This window comes from Embiotoca jacksoni, unplaced genomic scaffold, assembly GCF_022577435.1.
Source record: "Embiotoca jacksoni isolate LCO1_2020_lvr unplaced genomic scaffold, fEmbJac1.0.p SCAF_30, whole genome shotgun sequence".
In the NCBI taxonomy this organism is placed as follows: Eukaryota; Metazoa; Chordata; class Actinopteri; family Embiotocidae; genus Embiotoca; species Embiotoca jacksoni.
Window position 1 is genome coordinate 2,422,404 of NW_027185382.1, and position 17,200 is coordinate 2,439,603.

Below are 17,200 nucleotides of genomic sequence, written 5' to 3' on the forward strand. Positions count from 1 at the left end.
CATTAGCTGACATGTGAGAGACAAAACACAACAAGCAAAGCTGCTGTGTTTGTCTCATCCTCAAACCTGTCTGTCATTTAATTGGATGCGGTAGGCTACGTTTGAGAGGGTGGAGGGGGGCTAGCCTGTAGTGCTGACTGAGACTCAACCCAAGATGTGAGGTCAAGAGTTCAAAACATCCGTGAATCATGTCCTGTCATGTCAAATTTATCCAGGCAAGCAGTGATGTAAAGGACCTAAACATATTTACTCAAACCTATTTATGATACTTTACTTTTGTTGCTCAACTGTCTGAAAATATGGTTTAATATTAATATTTTCTATTCCACCTGCTATTGTTACTTACGATTTTAAACACGGAGATTAAAAACATATACAAAATATTGTACCAGTATATTGTGGTTGAAATTAGCTCCAACTTACCTGTTACAACTCAAAATTTATACCAAAAGTATTTAGGCACCTACAGTTAAATCCTCTTCAGCCCAAATATTGTGAAATACTGAATCCCCAGGGGCAATTGAGCTTTTTTTTTTTCATACTGTATGAGGGAACAGAATCACTTGGAAAATATCTTACCAAGCCATCTCTGTATGTATTTAAGTATTCTCTTCTTAAAGTCAGTGAAAAGATTTGCTGCAACACTCCAAGAAAATACAACTTTGTAAGGACATGAGGCTGTGAAAACTCAATTCATTCAGAAATGATTTGCTGTGATTTTACAACCAAATAATTAATTGCAAAGACTGCAAAGGGAGATTAAACATTTCTGTGTTGGAGCAAGCATTATTATACTTTCCTGCTAAGCCTAAATTGATATTAATTTTGACAATAAACTTATTCGTAAGCTGTGAACCAACTACAATGATGGATGAGTGCTGTTGAACCCATTTACCCCACATTATTCTTGGGAGAAAGACAATCTATCTGAGTGTCATCACCTCCTCACCCCTCGCTGTGCTCGTCCGTACCTGTGCGGCCACTTTCCTTTTGTTGTGGCTCGGGAGACACCGTCATTGGCTTTAGTTTGGGGAAGTTTGGTGGCTGGTAGCGGGCCTGTGTCAGAGCCCTGTGATTTAAGCGCCTTTAATAACCTTTCACAAACACTCAGGAGAGTGATGTAAAGCTCAGCGGCTCCCATCAGAGCCCTCACAGCCCGTGCTGGCCTCCCATTCATCATCCTGACAGCACCTGACAGCCCTGCTAACGGCGCCTCCCGCCCCCTTCTCCTTCTATCCTCTCCTTCCTTCGAGTCTCTCTTTCTCCCACGCGTCTTTCCTTGTATTGCTTTCAGTTTTGTCTCTCTCTATTTCTGTCTCTCCTGTACAACTCTCTTTGTCTTTCTTCTCACTTGACTTCTCCCACTTTTGCTCTAAACAGATTTCCTCTGTCCTTCCATTTTTTCTTTTTTTTCCCTTCCCAAACTAAATTTGCTCTTCTTTTATTTCTCTCCTGCTTACTCACTACCCCCCCCCCAAAAAAAAAAAAAGAATCCCATCCTCTGTCTACATGATGGAGAAAGATTTTGCTGCAGGAAAATAATGTGAGAGCTTGTGCCAAGGTGACACATCAGTGAAGTTAGGGAGATTCCTGGGACCCGTGTACAAGAAGTCAGCATGCACAGCAGCTCCTCAAGTGTGGAGCAGCGCGATTACATTGTGAGGGAAAAGGAATATTTCAGTTGACATGCAATTTGAAATAGGGCCGCTGCATAACCAAAACTATATCAGTGTACAAATAAATATCAACAGCAGGAATGTGCGCTGCCATGCTGTTGCCATCAGACTGATAGCATTGCTAACCAGCACGATACAGGAGTCAGAGCCCGAAATAGAAAGCAAGAAACTGCCACCGCTCCTTCCCACATTGGCCTGTAATCAAATTATTCACACAGTGATGACAGCCAGGGTGACACATAGTCTGAGACAATAAACTTCTTTCATTTGCATGTTTTTTCACCGTCCTCCTCATTGTAAATTAAATCAGAATACATCCATGTGACATCATGGGCGCGGTGTGGGTAATGTGTCTTGCATTTGTGATTCACAAATACGAGTATATATGTATAACACAATTCTATCAGCAACAACGAAAAGTAAGCTCCAAATTTGACGGTAACCAGACTTAAAATATGTTGCCTACAGCAGACACAAGATATTTTGCTATCATCAGTACGGATAAACAAAAAAAAAAAAAAATTAATAAAAGCGTTTTAAATGTATTGATATCAATGCTGTTCTTAATACAGCTCTGTCCCTTCTGACATGACATCACTTCCCGTAAATAATTTGTGTGTTGGTAAGCAGTGAGTATTAAAACCTACTAAAAATTAGTATTACTTAAAATTACTGAATGTAAATACATTGGCTGTGCAGGAAAGGATATTAATCATGGATAGTATTGGAAAAAACCGTTTGATCTCAAAAGAAACGTTTAGCATACATTCAAATTTACCATTTGTCCAATTCAAAAACATCAAGGTAAAGGAAGAAAAATACATGACAGCGGGGGGAAAGGAGAAAATATGTCTTGCTCAAGTCGCAATAAAAGGCTCTTTCACTAAGCTCCTGTAGCGAGCAGGTCTACTCAATTGGAGTTTAGACATCCCATTACTGACATGTGATGCAGAACCAATTGCCGATTTGGCCCCTCATGATTTCAAGTGGGAAGCTCTCACTGAGACGTCTGCCTGCAGCCTCAGTTATGTGTGCTGCCATCATTTTGGCTGCACCCGCAGGTGGTACGGAGACCTGCACCGGGAAGGTTCGATCCGCTGGAAATTGTGTTCCTCCAAAATCAAATCCAATCAGCGATAGCACAGCCGTTCTTCTTTCTTTCCTCTTGTTTTTGACCAGCAGGAGATATAGAGGGAGGTTAGCGGAGGCAGCCAGGACCTGAAGACTGTTCTTTACTGTCACACATATCTGCTGCTAATCCCCGATCCCCATCACCTCATGCATTCTTTCGTTTCCCCAAGACATTGAAGGACAATTTATATGGCTGACAATAAGCTGACATAAAAAGAGTGAAGGTGTGAACTGCGGTGTGTGGGTGTTGAATTAAAATTAAACAAGTCTAATCTGCATTCAACACCCGTGCTTAATGTAGGCGTAACCCCCGCACCTGCACAAACCCGCTCGTCATTTCATGTCAGATGTTGACTCACATCTGTGTCACCTTTGGGCACATCTTCCTTCTTTTGATTCTGTCCTCTTTACAAATGTATTGTGATTGTACCTGCTGAGAAAGGTCACAGTGCACATTAATGGGCCTTGATAGCATTTTGTGGTTGATTCTGCATCCAAAAACGCCATCACAGTGAGAGATGATTTAACAGTCACCTTCTGAGTTAAGCTTCTGAAGTTTTACTTTGACATTTGCACATAAATTCAGAGGTAAAACTATATTTGCTCCTCTTGCAGAAGCCCAAATAAACCAATATTTAATACGTGAGGGGTGTAATGTTTTTTTTCTCTACTGGAAATCCCCTATATGTCTTACTCTTATTGTACAGTACCAATAGATCTCATGCTGCTGGTTTCTTTCCAGCCTCCTAATCACAGAATAGTTTACACCTGGGTTGGCAGGTGAAGGCAATTAACTAGCTGCTAGGAGAAGAAACCAACAAGGCTTCAGGCTGGTGAGGAGCAGCACTGAGGACAGCTCTCACTATTGTTTTTACTCTCCACACCTGCAGCTAGCATACAAACCGATGCAAAAACTTCAAGCTGCTTGTGTTGAACTTGTCAGAAATCATAATGGCAAAAAAAAAAAAAAAAAATCCTAATTAGCACTGTAACTACAAGCATTTTCTAACCATGGCAGAGTGGCTGCAGCTTCATAGTGCCCACTGACACAGGAAAAGGCATTAATGCTTCACATATAGACCAACACAAGCAACAAAGGAATGAAACTGAATTTGTGATGATGATATCACCAACCTGGCAGAAATAATTATGTAAGTGCCAGCAAACTGCATGCAAAATGGCGGTAAATCCTCCATTGCAAGCAGTTACATCGAAATAAAATCCAACATTAAAACCAGTGACATCAAATCAGATTTTTAATTTGGGCTGTTTAAATAACATGACTGGAAGCCCAGCAGTGACCTTGCAAAGAAAAAATATGTTTTTCCTCCGTAACAGATGTAGCCATTCAACTTGATTTCATTGAGACAATGTGCAGATAATTTCCTCAAATTAGGAGAAACTAAACAAGAGCTTTGTCCTTGCAGTAACATGATTATTATCTGATAATACAACAAATAAAGGATGCATTGTTAGAGAAGCCTGGTAAAGCTTGCCTGGACCTACACTTGCAAAAACCATCTTCTAAAATGTACACTTCTTCTCTGGGTCATGTCTTTGGTGATTTAAGATCAGAGAAAACCTGCAGTATTCTCTAACAACATGTGGAAGCTTTCTCAAAACTACACCACAGATGCAGTCATGTTTATGTGTTCCTGCTTTTTGTCTGGGTTTCAGTCTGAAGGGAGATACACCTCGCAGCAAAATGCTAAATGGTCCAGGTTTGGAGCCTCCCATGAGGTTGCTGAAGACCCTGCAGCTATTCCGGTGTGTACTTACCCCTGCAAAAATACCTATGTAGATAGCTGCTCTGCTCCCGGGCTCAATTTACTGAAGAAAAAGCAGCTACCTGGAGAATTTAGTTTATAGCCTCTGATGAGCGGATTGGATGCTGAGTGGTACAGTAATCAGCTTGTTAAAGTGCCTTTTGAGACATTCATGAGAAGACAACTCATAGTTGGCACTGCATAAACAAAAACTTTTAGGTTTATGTGTTGTTTTGTTTCCCTGTGTAGGCAGCGTTTGACTCACTGGTGATGTGGCAGAGGGGGATATGACAATGAATATAAGCACAAAGTAGCATCTGGTTAATGCAGACTTTTGCACTTTTGTTGTCGTGTCTAATCGCTGCTGAGTTGCCTGAAGGCGTGTACCCTCAAACGACGTACGTGTGATGACGCGATCTTGTCTAGTGATAAGACCCACAATGATAACATTTCTCCGCGGACTGTCACGACTCTAAGCACATTACTTTAATCAGTGACGCCTTCAAGATGAAACTATTCCTGCTAGTTGAAGCAGCTTTTTGAGTCCTTTAGACCTCACGTTTCCCCTGAGTAACATATGCTTATGCTCACCAATAAAGAAGGCTGTGTAAAAGAAATAATCCAACACAGTTAATATAACGCCCAGATGCCCAGAGATGGACGCCTGCCAACCCCCAAGACATACATTTGGTCCTTCAGTGATAAAAATCTGAATATAGATCACTGTCATGCTCTCAAGCGGCGTCGGTCTTATTGTTTTGCAGGACAACACTGTAAATGAGATAAGTTACATGGTGCAATGTGAGATTCACCTCTCTGCTTGCTATTGCCATGAGTTTCAGAAAAGAAAATGTAACTGTTTGCAGTGCAGCATACATTTACTGGAAGTTGTTTGTCATAAATCAAACATGTTTAGGGCTCTGTGTTAATCGAAGTTTGTTTTCTTCTCTTCAGAAGGAGATTCCCATGGAGAAGGTTCCCGTCAGTGCGAGCCACCCAGCCTCTCTCGACTTCTCCTTGGAGTCCTTAAACAAGCTGAATCACAGCAGCTCCAGCAGCGGCAGCCTGTATCCGGACACGGGCTCGGGCAGCCGGAGGGGTGACTGCCACGCCGACGCAGCAAAGAGCGGGGAGAACTGCTGCAAGGCGGATGAGCCCTCCTCCTCCAGCTTCGCAAGCAGGCCTGGGGCGGATCCCGTGGGCTCCCTCAGCGACTCGCTGTACGACAGCTTCTCTTCCTGCACCAGTCAGGGCTCCAACGACGTGTAAGAAGGCAGCGCTGAAGTGGCAGAGTCCAGTCCATGTCTCCAGCCTAGTTTTGAATATAATTGTCTAACATCTCGGACTTTTTGGCTGTCATCAGATTTCTCCTTCCCTTCTTCTTCTAAAATTTCCGTGCATTGATTGGATGTTGAAGAGTACAGTTGGCTCGTGGCTTGATTTTCAGGTAGATTTGCATCTCTGTTGGCCCTAAAGACCCTCCTCAGTTTTAGTTTTTGCATTTTTGCAAGTAAAAACCTTTTGTTTATTGTCTGTTTTGTTATTGGCCTTGAACCGGACTTGGTTTTGGTCTCAACCCCCTCTGGATCTGCTTTCGATTCAAGCTCAGCTTTCAACAAATCCTGGAAAAGACTGTGACTGGACCTACAGCCCTGCCACAACACGAGGAGCCCTGTCTTTTCTGCATACAACATGAAGCACTTAGTAGAGCTGCAGACACGAGGATGAAACTTCAACCCAAACACCAAACCAGGACTTTTTAATAGTTTGACTCTGGGTGTGGTGGACTGGACAGCAAAAATGTTGGTATCATTGCAATTTTTTTGTTATCTTTCCCACCGTGCTGGGGTTCTTCTTATCATTGCACTGTAACAAAGACTGTACAAAGTTTGTGAGGAGTGTAAAGTGAACGATCATTCAAACAGTATTGAGCAGGGTCAGCACTGATGGGCAACGTCGGCACACAGATGCAATTTGTTGCTTTGCTTGCATTCCTGTTTTCTAGGATTGAAACCCAAGGTGTCATTTTATGTATTGCTGCTAAGTACAATATCCATTGAAGTTGCCCAAAAACTGCCCTTGTTGAATTACAACCCATAAAAGAATACACCTGATTTATCTTGTTATAGGAAACAATATAAAAAAGATCACAAGAGGATTAAAAATGTCTTTAATTTCAGTTTATTTTAAATAATTTTATCTTGTCTTTGTGTTATTTTGAGGAGTTTTACAGCCAATAATGGCAAACAAAAGACAAGAAAATGATCACGGTTCAGCTTCACACTTTGATCTACAGATGACAGCTGAAGCTTATTATGTTTCCACGTGGTACATTAGGATGATTTTCCAGTGTCTGAATGATACGCAGGTACAGCAAACCACCAACTGTTTGGCTTGAATGCACCCAGTGTCATTGTTGGTAGCTCAGGGAACATACTGGACTAATGTAGATTGTAAGAATTAAAATGCAGCCATCAGGAAAACACTCGGGTAGTCTTTTGCTTTTTTTGAGTTCCTGTTGCAAAAACTCCTGAAATCCAAACAGTCTTGTTTAAAGTCTCATGTAGCAGAGCGTACCTGAACTCTCCAAACCTCAGTTTCCCTTTCATAGCTGTATATTATGTTGTATATAAAAATAACTATAAGTTAATATCAGAATGGGCATTGCTGATTGATATATGCAAATATGAAAAAGACAAAAAAAAAGAAAAGGAAAAAAAAAGATGTCAATTGTTTGCCAATCATTCAACCAAGGTTTTAAGTCTACTGTTTGAAAATGGCATGTATCTTTTCTTAAGGAAGTCTTTAGGGGTTCTTGTTTTAAGCAACAAAAAAAAACACCTTTATTTTGATCAATAAGAGCTAATGCTAAAATATTTTATCACTTTATTTTAAAGACATATTTGAACTTTTAGGTGGAGTTATGCCAAATTTATATCTGGAATTTGACCAGCTGGTGCTAATCAACAGAGCCGACTGTGTGTTTCAAGTTTTCTATGAAACTGTTAATATTGTATGAAGAGAGTCTGAAGAGGACTTGTGTATTTTTCTAGATGTCCAGTATTTATACCCACATTTTGTACTGTCAGACTGTAGTGTGATTGTCATGCTTCACCTCTTTCCTTAAATGTTACTGGTTCCTTTGTAAAGAGAGTTACCAGCAGTGTTACTTTGGTAATTAATATTATTGTTATTATTATTACTGTGTGCAATTTTGTCTGTTACACTAGACTTTAATGCTATATTTTATGTAACTATTTCCTAAATAAATATGAGAAACTATTTCCAATTTCAAACTGAGCTGCAGGGCGTGTGTGTGTGTGTGTGTTTCAGTTATAATGAGGAGAGACCAACATGCACTCTCATGTGTAAATGCGCACGCACGCACACGCCCGGGAGATTTATTCATTCTTTCTTTCAGGGTGGAAATACAGACTTGGAGAAAACCCGAAATCTTTCAACCCCGAGGGCATCGGCTGTAATCACCGCTACCCACTCACAATCTGTCGGCTGGAGCTGAAGCTCGGAGCTGGTGACAGTTCACTCCGTTTGCTGCGGAGGGATTTATAACCATTAGTCCCTTGATGGGTAATTATGTGTGTATAAATAAATGCAATTAGTTGATGCATGCTTGGATTATTCCTCCCTCTGTATGCCTCTCCGAAATAGAGTCAATATACTGTATTGATCACAGAACGCGTGAGTGCAGATAATGTTTAGAGTCCAGGTCAAGTAGAATTTGTTTGTGGTTTATGATTTAGTTTATTTTACATTAGAGGATGACCTAAGGGAAAAAATTAAGTTGCCCTTACAGCTCAAAAAAGGTAAATTATACAGTGAATAAAAGATAACAACATACATGTATTTAATTAAGGGGACAAACATTTCAATAATTAAAGTAAAAAGACGAGGTCAAAACCATAAACTATATCAAATATAAAAGTCAAACCCTGTTATGGCTGGACCCTGCTTTTACTTTGAAAAGAATACAGGTCAAATACAGGAAGTTGAGGCATTTGGAGGACATCAGCCATCTGGCCGTACAAACACCGAGAAACAGTCGGCCTTAATGTCTGAATATTTGAAGGTAGAATAAATCCATCATGTCTTGGGAGGACAAACAGCACTGTTAGTCATGATGAAGAAGCGTTCACAGTGAATTCTGGAGTTAAACTGAAAGGCACCTGCAGGTGTTTTTGTTTATGCTAAATTGCATCTAACGAGCATGGCACAAACATCAGTTTACTGCCTCCAGTCTGCATTTATTTCTGGTTGGATTTTACTTCCAAAGCTCTTTTGTATCATCATCTGACTCTGTGCTCTCGTTATGCCCTTTCAAAGCCAGGTCAATGTTATTGTGAGGTGAATGTAAGAGTAAATTTGACGAGCCTTCAGCAGAGAACCGGAATAGGTGAGCGTCACTTAGTTTCCCCTGGGAATTGAAGGGGTTTTTTAGGGCCACATTGAACCGCGCAAGTAATCTAAATTGGAGACGACAGAAAAGCTTCGCGCACTGGGAAGGAGTCATTAAAGGTAAGACTTAAATAAATGCGTGATCCCACCAACGTAAATGTGACGTAAATAATTATAAATGCATGATCAATTGTACAACCGAATACAATAGTTGAGGTGTTAGTGAATCTTTGGTCAAATGTGTCAAACTCAAGTTCTTTGTAAAATCAAAGGGATGTTTCTGGCCTGAACATTGATAAGAGTGGAATTGTAACATGATATTAAAAGGTGAAATATTAATAAAAAGGCCTGCAGTGATAAGAAAATACCAGCAGTGTCTATCACCATGAAGGTAGATTATCTTAACTTGACTTTCACCGGTGCATGAAGAGAACACCAGATATGGAAATGCCAAATGTGAGCTCCAGTCACGTGATGCGCTTTATGATTTCTGCGCTCCCCATTTGTCTCCAGTCGCTTTGGAGAGGACACACACACACACACACGCACGCGCACACACAGCTTTTTCTTTTAATTTTTTTTTTTTTTATTGCTCTCACCTCAGCCAGCCAAGAAGAGGAGGAGATGAGCGGATCTGCGTCTGGGCTTCCTCCGCGACAGGTCGTTCTCCCCCTGAACAAGTTTCACCAGTTTTTGGTCTGATGTTTCCCCTCCGAGCGTCTTTTGGGAGAGAATGCGTCTGCTCGTTTTTGCGACTTTATTCGGAGTCTTTCTCGACGCAGGTATGTGCAACTTGGAGAGATGCAGCCAGTGTGTTGTGCATGGCACAGCTTGGAGCTCAGGTTATGTGAATTAAAAACAACTGCTTATATTGTGGTAAGATATAGCCTAGTTGCTTTTTATAGCCCACATTCGTGCGCAACAAAGGGGGTATCGTATGGCACATGCACTGATCCAAAATGTTTAGAACTTTATTTTGATGACATTAAATTATGAAACAGACCTGTGCAACGTGCCAAACAGAATATCATCTGACAGGCGGCATATACTTTTGGGGAAAAACTTAACCAGCATCGGAACACAGCAGGCTGCAGTGGACAATCGTGCTGCGTTTTTGGTGCTGGTTTTGCGCACCGAGGGAGCAGCGCACCTTAGCGCTGCTGGACTCCTCCGTGCTGCTTCGGGAGCAGAAGACATCGATTCAAGCCAATAAACACCCCTGAAGCGTTAGAGCCAGTGTTTATCAGCAGGCTTTTTGTTCCTGCTCCTCTGGTGCTTGTATTTGCTTTGAATAAAGAATGTTCTTCTTGCCAGTACAAGTGTTGGCAAACAGGGCGAAGACGCTGCCCTCTTCTGCCTTTTTGCTCTTTTTGGAGTAGCTGGACAAAATGGAATGCCGTTTCCGGATTTTACTGATAATATATTTTGTTTTGTAGTGCCTAAAGTGATTATATTTAATAGGATTGTGATTTAAAAAATATTGCTTATGTAGTTCTACACCTGAATTCAGAAGGTGCAACTGATTCGGAATATTTTTCTTATCTGACTCTGTTTTCTGTTGTGGAACTAAGAAATAGATTTAGAGCTATTTTCTAAAACTGATAAGGTAAACTCAGGAGGGGATTTTTGCCCTCCAGTATGTGATGGATATTCCCCCCACAAAATAAGAGTTTCTGCTTTCCCTCCAGATGATGGATGGGGATTTCAGGCATTTACTGGGTTTAAATTAATTAGGGTGGTGGTGTGGATCTTATGTGTGGACCTTTATCAGTTGTGTTTGATGAAGCTGTCTGGGTTGAGATTAATGATTGTTGCCATTTTAATAATTACACCAGTAATATCTGTCAGTGGGGACAGTTAGCTCGAGGGGAGGGAAAGGGCAGGCGTGTTTGTTGGACTTTAAGCTTTTGATTGAATGGCTCTGTTTGAAGCTGCTGTGATGAAGATACTTTAATTGAAATACTAACAAAACCTGGCAGCTGCAGCATATATAACAAGTCAGAGTGTCAGTTATCACCTGCTGATGTAATTACTTAACAAAGGAACATGTGGGAGTGTTGAGATTTCTAGTTTCCTGCAGATTTCTGTGCAACAAAAACGAATAATAGGTTGAGTAAATTCTACAGACATCATTATTACCTGTGATGCAGTAATATTCCACCAGATACGCGTGATGTATATTGCATATAGCACTGCACGACAAGCAAATTTCTGCAAAACATACTGTTTAGAGGACAAATCATTTAATTTCCAATTATCCCAGCTTTAGAAACTACTCAAACAAGACTGAGATCTCAGTTTTAGCCAATGTGAGCAGGTATAATTGCACTTTCTCCTTCTGAAGTCTCATAGTTTACTTCTGCACATGTCTTGCTCTTTCTGCGGGCCAGTATACGTAATGGACACTCAGATTCGCGATGAGGTTTTCAGGCACTAAGAGGAGCTCGTTGACGCTCCGTTAAAAGCACTAGATGAAATTTGCAAAAGCCACAGGAGGTGCAGTGTGTTATCTTTACGAGAAGACTGTCAGCAGTCAGGGTGCATTTTTTTACTCCCTCGGGGGATGAGAATGCACGAGGGTCATCTCTGCACTGGCGGAGCACATTTCTTCTCTGGCATGTATTGTAAATGGACTTTTATCACTTATAAAATCAATGGGTTAAAAAGGGAATTTAAAGGAAGCATTCTACACTTCTCTGATGTGTTTTTTTTATGGCTTATTCTCACCGCGCTGTGTGAATTTATAACCTCTCTATCGACCCTCATGAGGCAGCAAATGAAAACAGCTGAAAGTCAGTGAAGATTAGATTTTCTTAGGTGCTCTGTATAGTCACAAAGCCTTGGCACTGTCCTTCTGCTTCCAGGCGGAACATCGCAACACTGTGTTATTAGTCATGTTTGGAGCTAATGTACCATCAGAGGTCCTCGCACAAAAGCAAAATCTATAAAAGCCGCCCTCACTTGATTCAAGGAAAAACAAACATACAGCTCCGATTGACAGAAATGTGTGCAATGAAAATAAAAGTCAATACTAGGCTTTGCACAAAAGAAAAAATAACCCCTTCAAGGGCAACACAGTCATCTGCTGTAAAAAAAAAGAAAGAAAAAGGTTCTACTTTTCATCAACACGCTTTCCCGCAGGAGACCAGTGTGGCTGTTTATTTGTTTAGATGCTCTTCTCTCAAGATCACGATTTCATGATGTCATGGTTTTGACAAAATGAAGCTAGTTTTTAACAGAATAAGCAGATCAATGAACCCGTTATCACCACAAAACAAAAGGCATATTTTTCACCAGCCCGTCCTGCTGCACATTGAGACCTCCACAGCATCTCCACTCAATGAGACACCTGCTGACTGTGACCTGGACTTTTATCTGCAAATCTGTGCTGTAGCTGATTTCGCAGGATGTTGTATATATTCAAATAAAAATGGATCACAAAGGTGAACGATGTATAAGACTAATGATGATCCTTCCGATTTCCCCTCCGTGGGACAGGAGATGCCCTTCAGATCCAGTGTTACCAGTGTGAGGAGATGAAGCAGAATGACTGCTCCACGCCGGAGTACGTCGTCAACTGCACTGTCAACGTCCAGGACATGTGCCAGAAGGAGGTGCTGGTCAAACCAGATGGTAAGCGACAGCTCACTGACGCTTTCATGCTGGTATCTTAGACTTTTTGAGGCTGGTATGAAGGCGGATCTAAATCGAGACTATAGTTTTTGTTATAGGTTGAAGGATTTTGTGCATCCTTGGTGGAGGTATAGCCTGTCTAGATTTTCTTATTCCTCAACACTATCCGGGATAGAGTTGGTGGAGGCTGTTCGATTGGGATGCAGATGTAAAAGCCAAGGCAGCCAAAAGAAGTAGAGAGCCGAGTTCCTATTTCTCTGATGGAGGAAGGTGACCGTCTGGAAACTGGAGACAGAGTTGAACACAGAGCTCAGAGGGTACACGACCTTCGGCAACGTTATTGATTCTCTAATTCTCGAAGCAATTTTCAGGGCAAATAATTATATTAATGTCTCAACTGGAAAGAGCTGAGATGAGAAGATTTATTTTCGTGTCATACAAGTGCAGCGTACATTAAACACTGATGAAATCAGCTGTGATTTTCGTACCTGTAAACATTTTTCTCTCTTGACGATAAAATGACAGAAGATTCCTCACAGAGGAAACTATCACTTCTTTGTCCCCCGAAAACCTTCTAATCCTCGTATGCCTGAATCACTGTCCCAGCAGAGGAGGTCAAAACAATCTCCTGTGATTTTCAGAGTAATAGCCATTGTTATCTGTTATTTTGTTCCTTTGCTCACCTTCAAAGAAACAGAGAGAAGCATTGATAGATGTGTTGTTCTAAGAAATCACAGCGTGACAGTGAGAAAACCGGCCTGTGGAATATTCTCTTGTAAAACTGTTCACATTATATCATTACGTAAACGACGCCCTCCACTGCTCTTACTTTCATTCTCATTTTCATGAGGCTTCTTGGTGTTGCGCTGTTGTTGTGCCGCTCTAATACCCAGAAAACACCACAGTATCTCACTGAAGCACTTCATGCAGCTCATTCGTCAAAGAGGACCGACTCTCATTCAGCTGCCAATGACACAAGATCAGATTAGTTTGGTGCTGTTTTACAGGAAATATAATGCTTCAGCCTGTAGAGTGCCAACGTTGGTTTTTTTGTGTTAGAAGACAAATATTTAGGTGGGAATCTGAGGGAACAGATTAATAAATATGCACATTTATTGTTCAAACATTTTAAGTGATGAAGAATTAGGATGTATAGTAGGCTATAACTGTAGGTCAGGAAGTAAATCCATGCTCTCTTTTTTATTTATTTTGTTGTTCTTTGTTTTCTCTTTCACACGAGGCTCTATGAAAAATATAGGAAGCAACTAAAGAAAGAAATCAGTGTTTTTATCTGCTGCACTTTCATGTGTTGTATGGAGATGATCAACTATTAATGAGAGTCAAGTTTTCTGTTCGACAAGGTGACTATTTCACCTGTGTGTGATGAAGGATGTCACAAAGCAGAAGGCTGGGTGCTGAGGTATCTCGTAATTGGAAGTTTACTGGTTCAGTAGCTTTGTTTGGTGTCCTTGAGTGAGACATTGAATCAGGGCATCAATGCTACAGATGTTAATTTTACTCTTTACCGAGATACAGAGTGCTTTCAGAAGTGCACTCTCATCACAGACTATCAAAGAGGAAAAGTGTCCAGCTGCACACGGTCCTCCTCTTGCATCTATAAAAGGTCTTTTCAGATAATGGAACATTCTGCCGGCAGAGATTAAATTGATCTAAATTTGATTTAATCAGAATTTTGTCCTGTCCAGAAAGGGTGAAATTTAATTCGCAGACAAAAGAAAGCACAAGATGAATAACTCGATAAGAACGTCACATGACAAAATAGCTACAATAAAATACTGTAGAACACATAACGAATGATATCAATATATATCAGATGGAGGAACATCACTTGATTAAAGGACAGAGCGGTTCTGGAGTTCAATAAAAAGTTATTTTTTTCCATACAAATTGTGGGAACATACAGTGTCACACTGACAAACATCAGGTAATAAGAACAGACAGGAAGTCGATGCAGCAGCAATGCAAAACACACAACTCCTAAATCTTCAATATAACTAATCTAATTATAGCAGGGAAAATGAATACTCAGTCCTTTGAGACTTTGAGTCCTTTGAGACAATATGTTAAATATTACAACATTTCAAAGCTGTCCAATAATCTGACTCCCTCCTTCCAGACACATTGAATCCTCAGAAATCCCTCTGCTCTGTCGATTCCTTCTCCCCTGCAGGGATACATTATCGGAAGTCCTGCGCGTCCTCCGGCGCCTGCCTCATCGCCTCCTCTGGCTACCAGCAGTTCTGCACCGGCAGGCTGAACTCGGTCTGCATCTCGTGCTGCAACACGGCGCTCTGCAACGGGCCCAAGCGGAAGCGTCCCGCCCTCTCGGCGGCGACGTCCAGCCTGCTGCGGACGCACCGGCAGCTTCTTCTCTTCCTGCCGGCACTGATGCTGCTCCCGCTGACGTAGATGCTGCGGCCACAGCTTCATTGTACAGTTTGTTTTCTGTACTCTAAACCGTATAAAAGCAAAACACTGCACTTTGTTGCTTTTTGGTTCATTTACACTCCCGGTCAGAATTCAGTAAGAGTTTAAAAGCAGAAGTCAGAATAGAAAGTTTGGAGCTACATGGTCAAAGGTTTTGGTATCAGGGAAGGGAAACGCATCAAATCTGTCCTTGCAACTTCAGTTTGACATATTACATCAGTTCAGGACCCAGTTTATTCTTTAGTTGGCAGGTTTTCTCCTGCATGGGTTCCTGCTTGAGTTACAACCAGCAGCTGGTTAACTTCCAGCTGTAATTGCTACACAAGGACAAGAAACAAAGTGACTGCAAATGAAGCACCTAGCCTGGCAAATAGTAATTTTTCCTTCGTTTTTTGTGTACAGATGCATTTTTAGTGCATTTATTCAGTGCCACTGGAGTTTATTTAGCACTGTCTTGACGTAGAAAACAAACCAAACTCAAAAGAGATCAAATAAACACAAAAATGCTGCAAACATACAATTCTGAGTAATAATGAGCTCACATTTGATCATTTTTCTGCTGTAGGCTCAAGCAGGGCTCTGACCTGTGGTTGCTGCTGTGATTTGGACTTCATGTCTTTGTATCTTCTCAGTGTCACAAAAAACTGTTCATCTGATCAACATAACGGTGTAACTGCTGAGTGACCCTGAAACCTGGAGATCTGGAAGAACACAGAGCTTTCTGAATCCTTCCTTGCTCTTGTTGCTGTAGGAGAACCGTCCAAGCTGAGGCCGAGGCATCTCTGTTTCTTTGCTGTTTATGAAGTGGGGCGTTTTGTGAAGAATCTGCTCTGAAGTTATTTTCTGATTATTACACGCTGTAAAAGGTGCTTGTAGACATTATTGTCGAAAATGATACTTTCAAGCTTTCTTTTTGTGGTTTGAATCCGCACTGCTGTTTTCTTTCTTGTTGATGCTGTAGCTGTTGTTGCTCAGAAAATGATTAGTGACCTGAAGAACCCAAACTGTTCTCGTACTCGATATGTTGAAGACGACGCTCTGAGGATTGGATGTGAAGGTTTCTGACGTCTCTTACTGCACATTATCGCGTCGCTTTTATGCATAATTTCCACTGCCACACAGTATTGATTGACACTTTACTACAGGGAGTATGAGAGATGCTGGAGTGGTTTTGGAAAGCCCGTTTAATTTCTTGCTTCTTCATCCTCGATCATAGAATTTAGTTGATTCTGTTGACATTAATCTTCCATATATAGAGATATTTAACTGGCTTACAGCTGATGTGCAGTGAATGATATCATTTATATAACATAGTGCAGTGTAAGAACAAGCTAAAAGCACAAATAAAGGGTGATATTAATCTTATTCCCCTTAAAGTTTATATTTCAATAGAATTAAACAGACACTCAAATCATAGTGATTTGCATGTAGCAACTGCTGTAGACCAAATACTATATTTTATAATTGACAAATAAATACTAATTAGTTACATTTCAGTATTCAGGCAAGCATTTTAGGAAATCTACATATTTTTACTTCCCTCTCAGTAATTTATTTGCCTATTAGTATCATGAAGCTTCTTTCTTTGCTTGCTTTGGATTTGTTTCTGAATCTGTACAGTAGTGAATGTGCTGTGAACTGCAATGCAGACGTTCTCGCACTTTCTTTTAATGCCACACAAAAAGGTTTCAGTGATCGAGAGTAGAGCAAATGATACCAGAAGAATGATGAGAATGGTGTGCATTGATTCATATTTGAAGACAGGCTGTTTGAGACATCTGACAAATGTTCACGCCGTTTTTGTTTTTTTTAATTTTATTTTTTTCAGGGTCTTCTGTGAAGAGTGACACTGTACTCGCTGTATGTGATGTAAATAAATGTTGCAGAAAAATGTACCTGTCAACTGGCTCCATGTCGGGTTTTCAATCAGTAAGAGCGCTGACATCTGTTTCATGGCAACACTTTATTTTATGATTTCATAATTGTTGAACACGTTCCCTGGACAGAAAACTGTAATTTAATGCTGACTATAGAGATTTGCTGGGACATTTAAAACAAACCGAATATTCATTCATTATTGGAAACTTTATTCTGTGTATTTGTACGCATTGTTGTGGTGAAATATTTGATTTC

At 40.8% G+C, this 17,200-nt stretch overlaps 2 protein-coding genes across 7 annotated transcripts in view; both read left to right on the plus strand.

The window, feature by feature from the left end:
- Window positions 1–7,873, plus strand: part of LOC138206978 (nck-associated protein 5-like) — a 102,776-nt gene extending 94,903 nt beyond the window's left edge. For 3 of the 5 annotated variants that reach the window (XM_069163925.1, XM_069163928.1, XM_069163929.1), the window contains 2 exons: window positions 4,485–4,574; window positions 5,528–7,873. In XM_069163925.1, coding sequence (XP_069020026.1) covers window positions 4,485–4,574; window positions 5,528–5,842 — 405 coding nt within the window. In that variant the 3' untranslated portion in view covers window positions 5,843–7,873. The remainder of the gene's footprint in view (window positions 1–4,484; window positions 4,575–5,527) is intronic. The other 2 variants (XM_069163926.1, XM_069163927.1) reach the window with 2 other exon arrangements.
- A 1,635-nt stretch (window positions 7,874–9,508) lies between these two features.
- On the plus strand, window positions 9,509–16,970 carry LOC138206967 (ly6/PLAUR domain-containing protein 1-like). Of its 2 annotated transcripts, XM_069163905.1 has the most exons (4): window positions 9,509–9,768; window positions 12,485–12,619; window positions 14,811–15,071; window positions 15,700–16,970. In XM_069163905.1, the coding sequence occupies exons 1-3, from the start codon at window positions 9,720–9,722 to the stop codon at window positions 15,047–15,049; spliced, it is 423 nt and encodes a 140-aa protein (XP_069020006.1). In that variant the 5' UTR covers window positions 9,509–9,719; the 3' UTR covers window positions 15,050–15,071; window positions 15,700–16,970. The 2 variants fall into 2 exon arrangements, with proteins under 2 accessions (XP_069020006.1, XP_069020005.1); XM_069163904.1 differs by having other exon boundaries at window positions 14,811–16,970.
- The last annotated feature ends 230 nt before the right edge of the window (window positions 16,971–17,200 follow it).